At 41.1% G+C, this 18,521-nt stretch overlaps 1 protein-coding gene across 1 annotated transcript in view; it reads left to right on the forward strand.

The window, feature by feature from the left end:
- CngA (Cyclic nucleotide-gated ion channel subunit A) overlaps nt 1–18,521 on the forward strand; it is a 204,542-nt gene that overhangs the window by 132,200 nt on the left and 53,821 nt on the right. Inside the window, exon 8 of the mRNA XM_067148987.2 lies at nt 10,901–11,044. Coding sequence (XP_067005088.2) covers nt 10,901–11,044 — 144 coding nt within the window. The remainder of the gene's footprint in view (nt 1–10,900; nt 11,045–18,521) is intronic.

Below are 18,521 nucleotides of genomic sequence, written 5' to 3' on the forward strand. Positions count from 1 at the left end.
TACGAGTGGAAAGGAAGCGGCCGTGGCCTTAATTAAGGTACAGCCCCAGCATTTGCCTGGTGTGAAAATGGGAAACCACGGAAAACCATCTTCAGGGTTGCCGACAGTGGGATTCGAACCCACTATCTCCCGAATACTGGACACTGGCCGCAATTAAGCGTCTGCAGCTATCGAGCTTGGTCATCCTGCATTTAGCACAGCACTTATATTCTCACAGGTTTGAACACAAGTCTGTTGATTATCACGCAACGCGACGACTGTACACTTGCCTTAACTCCAGACACGCAGTCAATCATGTATGAATTGCATTTAGTGCTGTCGCCCAGGGAGGGAGATACCCAATCAATTGTTTACCCAGTCTCTTCTTAAATTCTTTCAAAGAACTTGGAAATTTATCACACATTTCTCTTAATAAATGATTCCAATCCACTATTCTTCGTCTACAAGGAATATTTGCCCCAGTTTGTCATTTTGAATTCCAACTTTATCTTCATATTATGATCTATCCTACTTTCCATACAAGCTTACTCGTCGACTAAGGTTCATTCCACGCCATCTCTCCACTGACAGCTGGGAACATACAGCTTAGTCGAGCAGCTCGTTTCCCTACTCCCAAGTCTTCCCAGCTCTAAGTTTGCAACATTCTCGTAACACTACTCCTTTGTCGGAAATCACCCAGAACGAACCCTTTGTACCTTTTCCAGTTCTCGTATCAAGTATTCCTGGTAAGGGCCCCATACACTGGAACCATACTCTAATTGGGGGTCTTACCAGGGACTTATACGCCCTCTCCCTTACTACAACCCCTAAATACCTCCATAACCATATGAAGAGAGATCACTAAACTTTCTTTACGACCTCGTTAATGCGATAACCCCAATTAATATCTTTCCTTACATTAACACTTAGGTATTTACAGTGATCTCCGTGAGGCACTTTCACCCCATCAACAGAGTAATTAAAACTGAGAAGGCTTTTCATCTTGGTGAAAGTTACAAACTGACTTTTCACCCCGTTTCCTAGCGTACCATTGTCTGCTGATCATTTCACATCATTGGTTACAATCAATCAATCAATCAATCAATCAATCAATCAATCAATCAATCAATCAATCAATCAATCAATCAATCAATCAATCAATCAATCAATCAATCAATTACGACTGATCTGCATTTAGGGCAGTAGCCCAGGTGGCAGATTCCCTATCTGTTGTTTTCCTAGCCTTTTCTTAAATGATTGCAAAGAAATTGGAAATTTATTGAACATCTCCCTTGGTCAGTTATTCCAATCCCTAATTCCCCTTCCTATAAACGAATATTTGCCCCAATTTGTCCTCTTAAATTCCAACTTTATCTTCATATTGTGATCTTTCCTACTTTTAAAGACACCATCCAAACTTATTCGTCTACTGATGTCCTCCTACGCCATCTCTCCACTGACAGCTCGGAACATACCACTTAGTCGAGCAGCTCGTCTCCTTTCTACCAAGTCTTCCCAGCCCATTCTTTGCAACATTTTTGTAATGCTACTCTTTTGTCGGAAATCGCCCAGAACAAATCGAGCTGCTTTTCTTTGGATTTTTTCCAGTTCCTGAATCAAGTAATCCTGGTAAGGGTCCCATACACTGGAACCATACTCAAGTTGAGGTCTCACCAGAGACAAATATGCTCTCTCCTTTACATCCTTACTACAACCCCTAAATACTCTCATAACCATGTGCAGAGATCTGTACCCTTTATTTACAATCATATTTATGTGATTACCCCAATGAAGATCTTCCCTTATATTTATACCTAGGTTCCCCAAAGGGAACTTTCACCCCCATCAACGCAGTAATTAAAACTGAGAGGACTTTTCCTATTTGTGAAACTCACAACCTGACTTTTATCCCCATTTATCATCATACCATTGCCTACTGTCCATCTCACATTATCGAGGTCATTTTGCAGTTGCTCACAATCTTGTAACTTATTTATTACTCTGTACAGAATAACATAATCTGCGAAAAGCCTTATCTCTGATTCCACTTCTTTACACATATCATTGATATATATAAGAAAACAAAGGTCCAATAATCCTGCCTTGAGAAATTCCCCTGTTAATTTTTACAGGGACAGATAAAACTTCAACTACTCTAATTCTCTGAGTTCTGTTTTCTAGAAACAGAGCCACCCATTCAGTCACTCTTTTGTCAAGTCCACATGCATAAGAGATCAAGGAGTTTCTTTAACAGAATAGTGACTGGTAATTCATTAAATATACGTGATTTCTACTAATCTATGCACATTGATGTAGGAAACTGACTAAAATAAATATTTTCAGACAAAAACGCAACAATGACACGCTTGTCGTCCTGTTTTTAGGGATTATGCACTGTCAATGGGAATAAATAAACTATTTCTACACATCTCTAAGTTAATTGCAGCTTTAAAATTATATCGATTTTTTTAAATCTACAGATGTAATGTCACCAGTTATTTTGTGTTTCCTGAGAAGCCAAGGATTTGATATGATACCATACGCTCTGGTTAGAAGTCCTTCAATTTTCATGAGATTAAACATAAGTCTATATGGTTACAGCATGGTTAGGTCTTATGGATTCGCTCACAATCCTGTACCTTATTTACTATTCTATACAGTATAACATTATCCAGTTTTTCGCTCTTATCATTTATATACAAAATAAAGCATAAAGGTCCAATAATACTGCCCGGTGCGGACTCCCCACTTAATCATAACACTTCGCCTACTGACGCAAGTGTAATAGACTGATATAACTTGAAAACAATACACTTTAGCCCATGGGTAAATAATGCAAGTATCGAGCTGAAATTATTATTATTATTATTATTATTATTATTATTATTATTATTATTATTATTATTATTATTATTATTATTATTATTATTATTATTATTATTATTATTATGACTTGTGAGATATGACTATGAAGTGTTTACATCTACTTATTAGTATTATTATTATTATTTACGTAGTCGGACGATCACATTATTTGTGAGGTTATGTCATGAAACATGTGCTGTATATATATTTATATGAGTTTAGTTAATGTAACAACCTATAATTAATAGTATATAATTTATTATTATTAATTTATTATTACCTGTATACGTATATGATGTGTAATCCAAAGTAACACTGTGCAGCACACAGTAACATCCAGAATAACGTACCTTTGACACTAGATGGTTGTAGAATGTTCTTTACATTATAACTATGGTATTAGGCGCTCTAGAATTTACGAGAAAAGGTGTTGTGTAACATCCTTCTAGAAGCCTCGCCAGGCACCCTATATAAAGACACAGTCTCGATGGTGGAGTTGACTTATTGTTTAACAGGAATTGTTTTTGTGAACACATGTTGTGTTTATGTCGACATGCTAAAGTAGCAGTCAGTTGCTTCAAGATGGCAGTCTTCTGATTCTTCGTGATAGGCAGTTTTTTAAGATGGTAATTTATTGATGTGTAACGTGTAAATATCTATATATAAATTAAGAGTTTTGTCTGTACATTGCTCAGAATTTGAAAAGAATGGTATTTCTGTATCGTTCATGTCCACAGTAACAAGAATATGCATTTTTTTACCTTTCCGTAATGTCTGTCTGTCTGCCTGTCTGTCTGTCTGTCTGTCTGTCTGTCTGTCTGTCTGTCTGTCTGTCTGTCTGTCTGTCTGTCTGTCTGTCTGTCTGTCTGTCTGTCTGTCTGTCTGTCTGTCTGTCTGTCTGTCTGTACACGCATCACGAGAAAACGCCTGAAAAGAATTTAATGAAAATCGGAATGTAAAGTCGGGTGATGAACCGCTACAATCTAGGCTATAAATTATTTTAATCACGCGGAGTGAAATGGTAGTTTAGGGGAAGGCGTGAAATTTAATTCTCAAATATTTATGTTATTAGTGGTCGTGTCTTAATGAAAATCGCTAGACAAACATGGGAAATAATTCGCTACAATATAGGCTATCCACGCTGAGAAAAATGTTAGTTTAGGGGAAGGCCTAAAATTTAATTGTCAAATATTTATTTTATTAGTGGTCGTATCTTCACGAAAATTGGTATGCAAAGTCGGGGAATAGGTCGCTATAATCTAGGCTATCAATAATTTTATTCGCACGGAGTGAAATGGTAGTTTAGGGGATGGACTGAAATGTGATCTATATATATTTATTCACGTTGAGTGAAATGGTAGTTTAGGGGATGGCCTGAAATGTAATTCTGTACTGTACTGTACTGTACTGTTCGTTGAAAGTGAGAAAGTGTGTGGTTTTTCATTTGATCGAGTATTTTATATGATAACATCGCTTTCAATCGCTACATCCCTACTGACGGTTTTTTGTAATGACCTATGTTGAATTCAGTTAGGAAAACCACCAAGTCAGTCTTTCTGAGAATCCCGTAGCGAAGCACGGGTACATCAGCTAGTTGTAAATAAAATTAGTGTACGAAACTGACAGCATTTTGTGTGCGTCTTAGTGAATACGCCACTACCTACTCTAATTATCTGAGTTCTATTTTCTAGAAATGTAGCCATCCATCAACCACTCTTTTGTCTAGTCCAATATCCCTCATTTTCGTTAGTAATCTCCGTCATTAGACTCAATAGCCTCGGATAGGCCAATGCCGATGTAGACCATTTAACCTCCTAAATCGAAGATATCTGCTATATCTTGCTCGAATTTCACAAGTTGAACGTCACTGGAATAATCTTTCCTGAACCCGAACTGCCTTCTAACAAACCAGTTAGGTTGGGTTTTTTGTTTGTTTTTTACGTCGCACTGACATGGATAGATCTTATAGCGATGATGAGACAGGAAAGGGCTAGATGTGAGATCGAAGTGACTGTAGCCTTAATTAAGGTATACAATATCCAGTAATCGAGAGATAGTGGGTTCGAGCCCCACTGTCGGCAGCCCTGAAGATGGTTTACCGTGGTTTCCCATTTTCACACCAGGCAAATGCCGGGGCTGTACCTTAATTAAGACCACGGCCGCTTTCTTCCAATTCCTAGGCCTTTCCTATCCCATCGTCGCCATAAGACATATCTGTGTCGGTGCGACGTAAAGCAAATAGAAAAAAAAATGCGGGGTGAGAAAATCGGAAACTACGAAAAACCATCTTCTCGGCTGTCAACAGTGGGGTTAGAACACACCATCTCCCGAATGCAAACTGACAGTTATGTGACACAAAGTGCGTAGCCCACTCACATGGTGAAATTACATTTTACAAACTTATATGGAGTTTCTCGAATGAATGAATGAATGAATGAATGAATGAATGAATGAACTTCTGGACTGTATATGTTCGTTCCTAGAAAAGGCCCATGAAAGTGCTGAAGGAAGTGTGTTTCAAAGAGAGGATAGAATTCTAATTGAATTGTCTCATTTCGACATTTAAGAAGTGACCCAAGGTCCGTTCAGCTTCACAGAGAGTCTCACTGCTAGTCATAACAATGACAGTACTCTGTTCATAAATGCAAGATCATGACGTTCCCAGAGTAAATCACCGTATCCAAGGTTTTCAAGTGCTGTTCACACAACAGCATTACATAACACACTACAGTTGAAAACACGTGTTCGATTAGACACGGTTTAGCGATCCAGCTACTAGAAGTGTAGAAGTGACCTGGCACCAAGTGATTTATCGCAGAATATGGGACCATGACTTGCCAACATGACAGCTGCCCAGCCAGACACCCTGCTTGCCTCGTGGTCGGCGTAATGACATCCTCTAGCCGTATTGCTTGGCCTTCACAAGCGGATCCGCTCCCTCTCGTATCAGAGAGTACCTCAGATGGTCATACGAGGTTTCGTGAACTCCTTTCCATCCCTAGTTCCAGAATTAAAATCCCGGGAATCGAACCGAGGGATTTAAGATAAAATGCAGGCGTATTATCCCTAGATTACGAGGCTAACTGGGGAGAAATGACCATGAATATGACTTTATTTAATAAATCTCCTACCGGGCTAGTTGGCCGTGCGGTTAGGGAAGCGCAGCTGTGAGCTTGCATCCGGAAGATACTGGGTTCGAACCCCACTGTCGGCAGCCCTGAAGATGGTTTTCTGTGTTTTCCCATTTTCACACCAGGCAAATGCTGGGGCTGTACCTTAATTAAGGCCACGGCCGCTTCCTATTCCTAGGCCGCCTTTCCTGTCCCATCGTCGTCATAAGGCCTATCTGTGTCGGTGCGACGTAAAGCAAATAGCAACAAAAAAAATCTCCTTCGAGAAGTAACAGTAGTCAGGCTGAGTAGCTCAGACGTTTGAGCGTTGACCTTCTGAACTCAAATTGGTAGGTTCGATCCTGGTCCAGTCCGGTGGTATTTGAAGGTATTCAAATACGTCATCCTCGAATCGGTAGATTTAGCAGCATGAAAGAGAACTCCTGCGTGACAAACTTCCAGCACGTCGGCATCTCCGATAACCGTAAAAATAGTTACTGGGACGTTAAACAAATAACATTATTATTATTAATATTATTACATACATACATCTTCTTATTAATCTGTTTACCCTTCAGGCTTGGCTTTTCCCTCGGACTCAGCGAGGGATCCCACCTCTACCGCCTCAAGGGCAGTGTCTTGGAGCAGGAGACATTGGATTGGGCATACAGCTTGGGAGGAGGACGAGTACCTCGCCCAGGCGGCAAGTTAGGTACCATGCCGGCATTTGGCTGGAGGAGAAGTGAGAAACCACGGAAAACCACTCCGAGGATGGCTGAAGTGTGAATCGAACCCTCCCGAGGCTGAGTGGACCCCGTTCCAGCCCTCGTACCACTTTTCAAATTTCTTGGCAGAGCCGGGAATCGAACCCGGGCCTTCGGGGGTGGCACCTAATCACACTAACCACTACACCACAGAGGCGGACTTATTACACACATATACAACGGAAGAAGCATCATCGGTCTGTTTTTCTACCGTGGTGACTGTACATACACATTCTGTCCTAACCTCAACGACGAACGACTCCAGAAAATCGCAGAAATAGACACAACATTCTTTAATACTCCCACCATGAACAATGATGAATGGGAAACAGCCAATTTTGAGCTCCGTCACCTCTACACAAGAGGAGCAATTCACGGCATTCATCGCCGTATTTGTGATAAGAAAGCTTTTCAGCAGGTATCCAGCGACTGTGAAATCTGCGGCTCATATTAATCACTATACCACCTGTTTGACTGCACACAAAGAACACTTCCTCTTTCTCATTATGCAAAAGATGAAACCTTTTATTCGCAGAGAATTTCTCCATTTTTAAAAAATCGTATGTACACTTGGTAGGCGGCCCTGTGGTGTATGGGTAGCATGCCTGCTTGTTACTTGTAGGCCCCAGGTTCGATTCCCGGCCGGGTCAGGGATTTCTACCTTGATCTGAGGGCTAGTTCGAGTTCCACTCAGCCTACGTGATTAGAATTGAGGAGCTATCTGACGATGAGGTAGCGGCCCCGGTCTAGAAAGCTAAGAATAACGGCCGAGAGGATTCGTCGTGCTGACCACACGACACCTCGTAATCTGCAGGCCTTCGGGCTGAGCAGCGGTCGCTTGGTAGGCAAAGGCCCTTCAGGGCTGTAGTGCCATGGGGTTAAGTTAGGTTATGCACACATTGTGTTTATTATTATTATTATTATTATTATTATTATTATTATTATTATTATTATTATTATGAAACACAATACAAGATCAACTTCGAAACAGCACTAAGGTGCCGAAAGTGAAGAGGTTTAAATACCTGGGAAAATGGTTAGAAAGTAATCCGTAAGGAAAAGACGGACTTGTACCGTATCAAGGGTCAACAAGATGAACTCAGCGTACAAACTAACCATGAGCACCTACAACTACGAGATCTCGATCAATGTAAAACTAAGACACTACCAGGCAGTGATCTATTCGTAACTTATACACTGCTGAATGCCTAACCTGACAAAATCAAGATTGATCAAGAGACTGAAACTAGTGAAGAGGAAGATTCTGCGGAATATATTACGACCTCGAAAAAGAAAGAACAGCAACCAAGATTTGTATCTCAAGATGGAAAAGGTCAGGAGAAGAAATGGGAATACAACGTACGGAAATGAGCAATGGGAAAGCCTACAAGTCTAGAATCTCGAACACGAAAAGTTCGCAAGTAAAGGTCTAATAACAGGCTTAACCACCATGGAAGGAATGAAGGAGTACTGGGTGCGGATCAAGGCCTAGAATTAGCTGAAATCTAATTAACACACTCCAGAGTCGGCCTAAACGAAAAGAAGAAGAAAGTAATTGATAAACAGACATTATTTTGTTGAAGTATAATGAGACAGATCTCATAAGAGCTGATTGAAATCACATATATACAAATGAGTAAAACAAGGGAACAAAATTTCGTTAAAATAAAAATGTACCTGACATTTCTACGAAATGCTGTGTAAACGATTTTAGACAGTGAGAGTTGACTGCGTGGCACAGGCCATGTAGTTGTGAGCTTGCATTCGGAAGCCCTAAAGATGGTCTTCCGTGGTTTCGCATTTTCACACCAGGAAAATGCCTTCATGAAGGTTGCAGTCACCTTCTCACTCCTAGTCACCGCAAGTCTGAAAACAACATTATTTTGGTCAGAGGCTTGGGCGACGCACGTCGGCAAGGCACAGTCGACGAGATAAATACGCAGTGTATTGGAGCCTGTAATAATTTTGGCTCGGGATATAACAGGTGATAGATGATCAGCCTATCGCCCAAGTGAAGATGATCTGGGATTATTAGTAGGATCTGAATGGAAGATGGAATCTCAAAGAACTGAAAATGAAGTGGTCATGGCGTTTCAGAAGGGTATATTCCCATTGTAAGAAGGCAGCTTGTGGCTAATAGGCGGTGAAATAGATATCTTTGTATAACAGTCCTCGAATGCAGGGACCCTGCGCAAGCGGGTTAAGCTGCGGAAGATGATCATGGTGATTAATATTATTATTATTATTATTATTATTATTATTATTATTATTATTATTATTATTATTATTATTATTTGGACCGGGCGAGTTGGCCGTGCGGTTAGTGACGCGCAACTGTGAGCTTGTATCCGGGAGATAGTGCATTCGAACCCCACTGTCGGTAGCCCTGAAGAGGGTTTTCCATGATTTCCCATTTTCATACGAGGCAAATGTTGGGTCTGCACCTTAATTAAGGCCACGGCCGCTTCCTTCCCACTCCTGCCTTTCCTATCTCATCGTCGCCATAAGACCTATCTGTGTCGGAGCGACGTAAAGCAAACTTGCAAATATATATATATATATATTATTTGGCATTCTTCAACGGCCATTTGCTGTTTCTAGTATAATCGCAATTGGCCTATACTAGTACTATACAGGGGTACGAAGCTAGAACAATTGGATTTTGGGGGTACGCTAAGCAAAACGTTTGAATACCACTGCTCTATAACACGGTTGTTGAGTTTCTAAGGTGTTATTTGACCTTCAGTATTGCAGACAGGTCCAAGACGGAGGCTGTAGTTATGTATAAGCGCGGCAAGTGTTGCAAAGACAATCGACCACGTTAATATGCGTGTGAGGTGTACGACGCCTCATGAAGAATACTGAAACTTTGTTTACTAACGGGCTGGCTTCTAAACGTGCTCAGGCTAATGTCCCTAAGCAGCAAGTGTAATTAGTTATTATCTACATCTTATCAACCGTTCGACATTAAAGTTTACCCCCTCCACTTTTCCTTCTCCTCCCTTCAATTCATCAGAATTAGTTTATAGTGCAGCTACGTAGCTGTCAGCTTGCATTCGGGAGATAGTGTCTTCCAGCATAACTGTCGGCAGACCTAAATAACATCAAATAATTTTTGGAGCGACAGAGCAGATTAAAAAACCTTCGGTGCCCCTGTTTGCTCCTGGTCTTGTATTGTACAATTTGCTTTTACGTCGCGCCGACACAGGCAGGTCTTATGACGACGATGGGATAGAAAATGCCCAGGAGTGGGAAGGAAGCGGTCGTGGCCTTAATTAAATTACAGCCCCAGCATTTGCCTGGCGTGAAAATGGAAAACCACGGAAAACCATCTTCAGGGATGCCGACAGTGGTATTCGAACCCACTATCTCCCGGATGCAAGCCCACAGCTGTGCGTCGCTAACAGCACAGCCAACTCGCCCGGTCCTAGCCTTGTTAAATAGACAGAACAACTATTCTGTAGTTCAGTGATACGACTAGGAAGCTATGAAACGGGAGCGCTACAGCCAGATTTTCTTAACAAAGTTGAGAGAAGACCCCGTATCTGCGAGGAAGTAAATGGTGGTAAATTGAGAGGGATAATTTTTCACAGGTAAGGTGCGTGCACGTATTTCGTATTTATGCATATGCATTTAAGGAATGTGTCAGAAACAATAGCATTTCTTTCAAAACAAAGGTTGGCAGTGCGGTTAGGAGCGCGCAGCTGTGAGCTTGCATCCGGAAGATTGAGGGTTCGAATCCCACTGTCGGCAGCCCTGAAGATGGTTTTCCGTGGTTTCCCATTTTCACACCAGGCAAATGCTGTGGATCTACCTTAATTAAGGCCACGGCCCCTTCCTTCCCATTCCTAGGCCTTTCCTGTCCCATCGTCGCCATAAGACCTACTGTGTCGGTGCGACGTAAAGCAAATATTTTTAAAAATTGTTATAAATTTATGCCTGACTTCCGCACTGCCTTGTATATGAGTGGTTTTATTCACTATAACGTATATATTAGGGTATTTTAATAATATAATAGTCTTACAATTACATGCAACATAATGATTCCTGTAATTCCTTGAAAATATGTCAAATTTGTCAGTCTGCTAGCTCCGATGCCATCTTCAATGAGTTCACTACTACTGGTGTGTATATTTTTAATATGAAATGCTCTGACACGTTCTTTTTCTTCTCACTATGTAGGTGTTCAGTCCTGGAGATTATATATGTCGCAAGGGTGATGTGGGCAAGGAGATGTACATCGTGAAGCGAGGGCGCCTTAGTGTGGTAGCTGACGACGGTCACACGATCCTAGCGACACTTGGTGAAGGTAGCGTCTTTGGTGAGGTAAGATCATAACAACTTTTCTCTAATAAATTTGATGTCCTAGCCCGTTATTTACAGAATCTAAATCAGTACGCAGTGGGTATGATTGCATTGTAAGGATATATTCCAGCAGACCAGCCTGGATATCATGATCTTTATTGTCTGATGGTTCGAGTCCCTTTGGTGGAAGAAATTTTCATCATGAGAATGTTGGCCGGCATTGTAGGAGAGCCGGGCTGAGTGGCGCAGACGGTTGAGGCGCTGGCCTTCTGACCCCAACTTGGCAGGTTCGAACCTGGCTCAGTCCGATGGTATTTGAAGGTGCTCGTGTCAGTAGATTTACTGGCACGTAAAAGAACTCCTGTGGGACTAAATTCCGGCACCTAGGCGTCTCCGAAAACCTTAAAAGTAGTTAAGGGGACGTAAAGTAAAATAACATTCTTATTATGGTAGGAGAAGTGGTGGTATACATTTTCTGAACACTAGATTGTGTACCAAAAGCTTGGTTTAAATTCCAAACATCCCGGCCGTATTCATAAGGAGTGAGTACATACGCCGCTGTTGATGGTGATTCGTCCGTTGGATGGGGACGTTAAAACATGAGCAGACCCCTTGGTGTCATTCGACCGGAGTAGACTATGTGCCGACACCGGGTTTCAGCCTCTCCCTACGTAATCATCATCATCATCATCATCATACAACGTGCAGTTCGCCTATGGGTGTCAACTAGAAAGACCTGTACCAGACTTTCTCTGGTGCCACACGACATTATCATCATCGTCGCCACTTCTTAGGTGTGAAATGTTGAGAAATGGTCGGTATGCAATCTATTAAACACCCACTGCCCACGACTTGTGTTTCCTGGCTGCTTAGAGTAACACCAGAGGGGATCGAGTGGATTGCGCGACTAGGAATCCAATTATGACAATGAAAAGGAAAACGATAATCCTCAGCCTGTTTCCGGTCATTCGACCTGGTCAGGAATGGAATTAATGAAGCCCTGTCTAGCGGCGAGGATAGGAATTGAGCCGGCTGTCGAAGCCTGTCGTACTCCTCTGGGACAATGATTAATGACTGACTGGTGAAATGAAATGATATTGGAGATTGCCGCTGGAATGAAAACTGACATGGAAACCGAAGTACCTGGAGAAAAATCCGTCCCGCCTCCGCATTGTCCAGCACAAATCTCAGAATGACTGGGATATAAACCACGGAACCCAGTGGTGAGAGGCCGGCGCGCTGCCGCATGAGCGACGGAGGCTCTGGTTATGACACTACTGCTGTATATTGTCGAGACATTTCGGCCATAGACCCTATGGAAAACGACATAATGTTTATTGCTCCGTCCGAATATGGATAAACATTGCGAGTTTACGGATTGATTCCTGTCCTATTTTAATCGTCTTTGTCGTCTTTATTCCAGCCTGTTATTAAAGGACAGCACTCTTCTTAGGAAAAACAAACAAAACTTAAATATATATAATTTACTATGTATTCATCAAACATAACCATAACTACCACAGTGATGTGCTAGGACTAGCCAGTGTGAAGTAAAATAACAACAATAAATACCATTCTAAATATTACCAATCAACACAACTTACATCACTCATCTTTGATCATTTATATGCAGACCATAATAACCTGTAATCTTCTTCTTCTTCTTCTTCTTCTTCTTCTTCTTCTTCTTCTTCTTCTTCTTCTTCTTCTTCTTCTTCTTCTTGTCCTTATCTGCATCTAATGTTGGCAACCATCGTAGCTGTGTTTTTCCTGTTGACCGCTGCTCAGAATATCTCTGTGGTTGTTTCCGATGTCCAAGTGCTGAGATGTTTTAAACCAGGAATCCCTCTTCTTCCAACACTTCTCTTTCCTCGTAACTTCCCTTATAGAATGGATTGCGATGCGATAGTTGGTATCTGCTTCTGTTCTCCTTACTGTAACCGAGATATTGGAGCTTCCTTATTTGCACACTGGTCAGTACTTCCTACATAGTCTTTCTTCATTCTCCGTAGAATTTCCTTGTTTGACACATGGTATTCCCATGATATCATCAACATCCCCCTAATGGTCGAGAATGGGGTTTTACGAGGTAACACACTTCTTATTTACTTGGCCTCTAGAGTTGTTGCATAAGTATTATCAATTTACATATTTTGCACTAGATTTGAAATACTGTACTGTGTACATAATGATACCAATGTCCCATTCCTTGGCTGAATTGTCAGCATACTGACTGGCCTTCGATTCAGAGGGCTCGGGTTTTACTACTGGTTCGGCCGGGAATTTTAACTGCGTATGGTTAACTTTTCTGACTTGGGGACTAGGTGTTTGTGTTTGTCTTAAGTCATATCGTCATTCACGTACAACACAGCACACTTCAAATCACTACAGCAACACGCAATTGTGATTACATCCCTCCATATAGGGTGGCGTCAGGAAGGGAATCCGGACGTAAAACTGGTCCAAAATTATATCACGTGCTGAACCCAGAAAATGGGGTAAAGGAGGAAGAGAAAGGTGTAGAAAGTGATTGTATACTAGGCTTAACTAAAGTTGGCGTCTGACAGGTAAGGTTGGAGGGAGGAGCACTGCACGTGCCATTTCACGATATTGCCACATTCCAGCATGCTCTTACCCCTCGCTTCCGGCTCACTTGTTCCCTCCTTCATTCTGACCACTGTGATCTGTTGTAGTCTACCTGGCCAGGCGGTGTCGTCTCATTTGCGATCACTCTTATTCAAATAATCAGGTTCTTATCAGTGACAGTGACAGGTTTGGCAACTCCCAGCAAGACGAACTGCCCTGAAGTTTTATCTCCATGGTAACCGCAGTCGCCCCACCCTCGTTTCCATGGCAACCACACAGCCACTCCCTTTATCCCGCCTCGGCAGGCAGTAAACGGACCTCCCTCTAAGAAATGTAGTAGTGATATTTACGCGAAAATACCTGAGAGTCCTACCCTTAACCTTGAACTTGGGTCCATACAACATCAGAGTCAAACCTCAGGCAAGGTTTTTAGGTCTCACATATGACACTCGACTGACATGGTCGCCACATATATCTGAGCTTACACCAAAACTGGAAAGATCTATGAATATTCTTCGTGCTCTTACCCGAACATGGTGGGGGGCTGATCCCTGTGTTCTCCTTCTCCTATATCGCAGTTTGATCCGATCCAAAATGGATTATGGGAGTATGTTTTATCATAACGGAAGCAAAATCGCTTTGCGCAAGCTGGACAGAATACAATATAGCTGTGTCAGAACCTGCATTGGAGCAATGGCTTCGACCCCAACAAATGCGTTGTTACTAGAGTGCGTCGAACCTCCTCTTGCTGTACGTCGACAATATTTAGCAGACAAATTTGTATTATCCAGGATGTACAACAATGAACCACCAATCTGCAGCAGTCTGGATGATTTAGAAACAGTTATGAGAGAACACGGACACCGAAAATGGATGAAAAATATATGCCTTCTGAACAGTCTTCAGTTTCTACGCCCCATACTTCCATCGTCAACACCCCACAAGTCTTGCCTTGCTTTTGAGATTCCGTACTCCTACTTATTGTTTTCTGCTCCAATACATCTTTTTACAACAGACTTACTTCCTCTAACCACAGTTCAGTCTTACTTTGTGGAATATACTCAAAGACAGTGGCCCAATGCTCTTCAAATCTTCACTGATGGCTCAAAAATACCCTCACCACCTGCAGTGGGATGCGCTTTTTACTGTCCCGCAACTGAAGAATCTCGTTTATTCACTTTACCAAATGACTGGTCTATTTTTACAGCAGAAGCTGTCGCTGTTTCCGAAGCTCTAGCATACAGTTTAAGAGTTAAACCTTCTGCAGTTCTTATAATTACTGACTCTCTCAGTGTCTTGAAGACTTTACAGTCACCTGCTACATACAAACTAACGGTTCATCAAATTCAGATCATTCAGAGAATTCGACAACTTACTCGCCTCAATATTGCTGTACACTTTCTTTGGATACCTAGTCATAAAGGTATCAAACACAACGAGTATGTTGACCGGCTCGCTAGAGCAGCAACGCATCTGGGCGAACGGTTAGATTCACCAGTGTCTATTCGAGACTACGTGCCACGTATCAAGCAGCGTTCCTGGACGCAAATTGAAGAAGAATGGTATATTACAAAAGGGCAACGGGGAAAACAATACGCTGCAGTCCAACCATACCCTCCTCACTCACCTTGGTTCTCCAAATGGAATGCTTGTCGCCGATACATCACTTCTCTTATTCGCATGAGGTTCAACCACGGCAGTTTTGCAAATCATCTCTATCGGATAGGAGTCCTAAACTCGCCCTACTGTTCCTGTGACCGCCAAGCAATCGCTGACCTCAACCACATCTTCTTCTCGTGCCATCTTTATAATGTACAGCAGGAAAAATTTATAACAACTTTACTTTCATTGAACTTCCAACTACCACTCAACATCCAGTGCATTTTATCATCCCAACAACCAGAAGCGTATAATGCAATCGCCTTATTCTTAAAAGACACCGATTTAAGATTATAAAGTTTGATGTGATACTACTTCAGAAAAACTACGTAAACATACTACAGTTGCAGTGTCCCAATTTGTTCTTTTTTTTCTCTCTCTCTCTTCGTATGTGTGTGCGCGCATTCTGTACGGGCTCGGAACGTAATACCATTATAATACTATGGAAGATTCATAGGTGTATATGTATTCTAAGTGTATATTTAATGTATATGCTTTGTTATCTAATGTATATCTAGCTGGCTGTTTGGTCTGGCACCTAAAGCCAATAAATTAATTTTTAAAAAAACTCTTATTATTAGCAGTATAGTACTACTACGTATAATGCATGCTATATATTTAACAATTATGATATTTTTCCCAGGCGCACATTGTTTAACAAAAACACAGGTAGATTTACCGGCACGTGAAATAACTCCAGTGGGACAAAATGGCGGTACATCGACGTCTCCGAAAGTCATATATGTAGTCAGCGGGACGTACAACCTACAACACTGTATAGATCTCAACAAAGTTTGGAATATTGTGTGTAGTCCTATTCAGTAGTGGCGACTGGAAATTAGAAGTGGGGGGGGGGGAGGCACACAAATGTTGCTATCTGATGGTACAAACCTCCACGAAGCCCCGAGCTTGGAGGGAAAATAGGGGAAGGAAGGTAGTGGAGGGGATAACTATTGCTGTGCTACTATATAGGAGCGAAATGAGGTCTTGCCGCCCTAACGCAGTCGCCAGGAGCCGGTTTGAATACTTCGATAGCAACTAGCGAAGTGAACGGTCCTCCCCTCTGCCATATGTAAAACTCATTTAGTGTGCAATTAAGTTCAGTAAAGAGTTGGAGCGTGAATTAAATTCATTTAGTACGGAACTGTCCAGTAAAATCGATAATATGTTTTGTGAACTGTTCAGTAAGATCGATGAGAGGGGTAAATTGTTAAGGGAGGCATGTAAAGCATTTGATAAAGTACAGAGTGAAATCGATTATCAGAGGGATTTTCAGAATAGGGAGCGTGTTGAAATTAAGGAAAATGTATCGGATGACTTACCTTGTGCTAGTGGTTATGATAAAAGCAGTGTTGCGATCGATAATCTTGTGGAAGTTTCTGAAATTGAAAGTGAAGTTTTTCGTGAAGGTGATGAAGGTTGTTTATTGAGTAAGGAGTGTTTACGGAGTATACATCAGAATGAGGATATTATTGTTTAAGTGTACGTGATTAAGCACGTTAAGTGTTAGGGTATGTGTAGACATATTCAGTAGTGGCGACTCGAAATTAGAAGGGGGGGGGGGCACACATATTTTACTATCTGGAGGTTATGTCGATTATGTGTGAAAATGGTGACATTGAGATGAATGAAACTGCTAGTAAGAGGATTGAGAGTGGCAGTGTTGTTGGCATGAAAGTGGTGCGAGTAAAAGCCGGTATGGAAGTTGGTGAAGATGAATTAATTTGGGGTATTAAGTAGTAATGGTAGCGATTTCGAAGTGAATTATGGTAATGATTTCAGTAATACAGTGAGCTTAAGTGCGGGAACGTGTGCTAAGAGTGGTGTGAATGAGTATGAGATGATTGAAGTAGGTATGTTTGATGAGCCTAAGTTAACTATGGCCGTTGTTCGTGAAGAGTTGTTTGAAGCGGATTTTAGGTCATATTTTGTGCTTAAGGGGATTCATCGGAAGGGTGGTAAATTGTATGGTGATTGAGGATTTGAAGATTTTGTGAGAAATAAAATTGTTGTTTGAGAGATTATGTGGATGTGATGGAAATGTTTAAGGAAAGTGAGAATGGAAATGTGGGTGAGATGAAAGAAATTCCATTCAAGCGAGTGTGTAATGTTCTATTTAATGCTGAGAGTTGTGTGAATGATTTGAATGACCTGTTGAATGATATCGATTTGAGATGTCAAAAAAGGAATGTGATCTGTTTGCCGGCATTAATTATGGGTTTGTGGAAGAGAAAACCTAGAGAGATTCCTGCGCATTTCAGATAGAGATTTTTCTGAGTGTGAACTTCGTTATGAATGTTCCGAATGAAATTCTGTATGATTTTTGTGTGACTGGATGGGATGAATGTTTCCGTGTGAGATAGACTGGATTCTGGATGTAGTCAGATTTTATTACGGCATGTATTCCTCGTCTTTCGAATGCCGATCAGAAAACTATGCATACATTCTTTCATTTATATCAGGGTCCGTATACTATAGACAGTAGAATAGGCAATAGCTTCTAACTTCTGACGACAAGGTCCTGGGGACAAATAATATCTATAGTTTTCGCAGATATTAGTGATAGGATCTGCACTTTGGATGTACATATTATCAATTTTGAGCTAGTGTTCGTTAGTATGAGGGGAATGTGTTCAAGGACGTATGAAATAATGAGAGTTGTTTCTACATACCCATATTATTATCATTGTTATTATTATTATTGTTGTTGTTATTGTTTGGAGAAATTGAATATCGCTTGTGCGAATACGATGAAGTAGACGCAGTGTACAATGTAATTTAACACTAGAACCGCGTTTCAGTCATTTGTGACTAGGGAATTCGATCCCGGCCCTTATTTATAATCCCAGGAATTCGGGATTACACTTCGTCAGTCCCGGGATCCCGAGATTGAAGGTTACAAATAAAAAATAAGAAAATCTTACAGAAATCAGCTGTTTAATCAGCAAATCCAAATTTAGATAACAACATATTTTACGGTATACACCTAGCTAATCTAATCACTCTAACTAATCAGACTTAGAGGCAGACTAACCAGATTTAAAATCACTCAGTCTCTGTTGTAACTATTTAATGATTACTGATAAATAAAATCATGAATAAAATATATAAATGAAAATTACTCAAAAACTTAATAAAATTAATAAGCATAATTAACCGAAATGTCCGTAGTATGGGCGCCAGAGTTCACCAGAATGGATCCCTCGAATTTAGATAAGAGCATGATAAACTGTATATCCCAGGGCGTGTACAT

The sequence above is a fragment of the Anabrus simplex genome, chromosome 1 (genome assembly GCF_040414725.1).
Source record: "Anabrus simplex isolate iqAnaSimp1 chromosome 1, ASM4041472v1, whole genome shotgun sequence".
Lineage (NCBI taxonomy): Eukaryota > Metazoa > Arthropoda > Insecta > Orthoptera > Tettigoniidae > Anabrus > Anabrus simplex.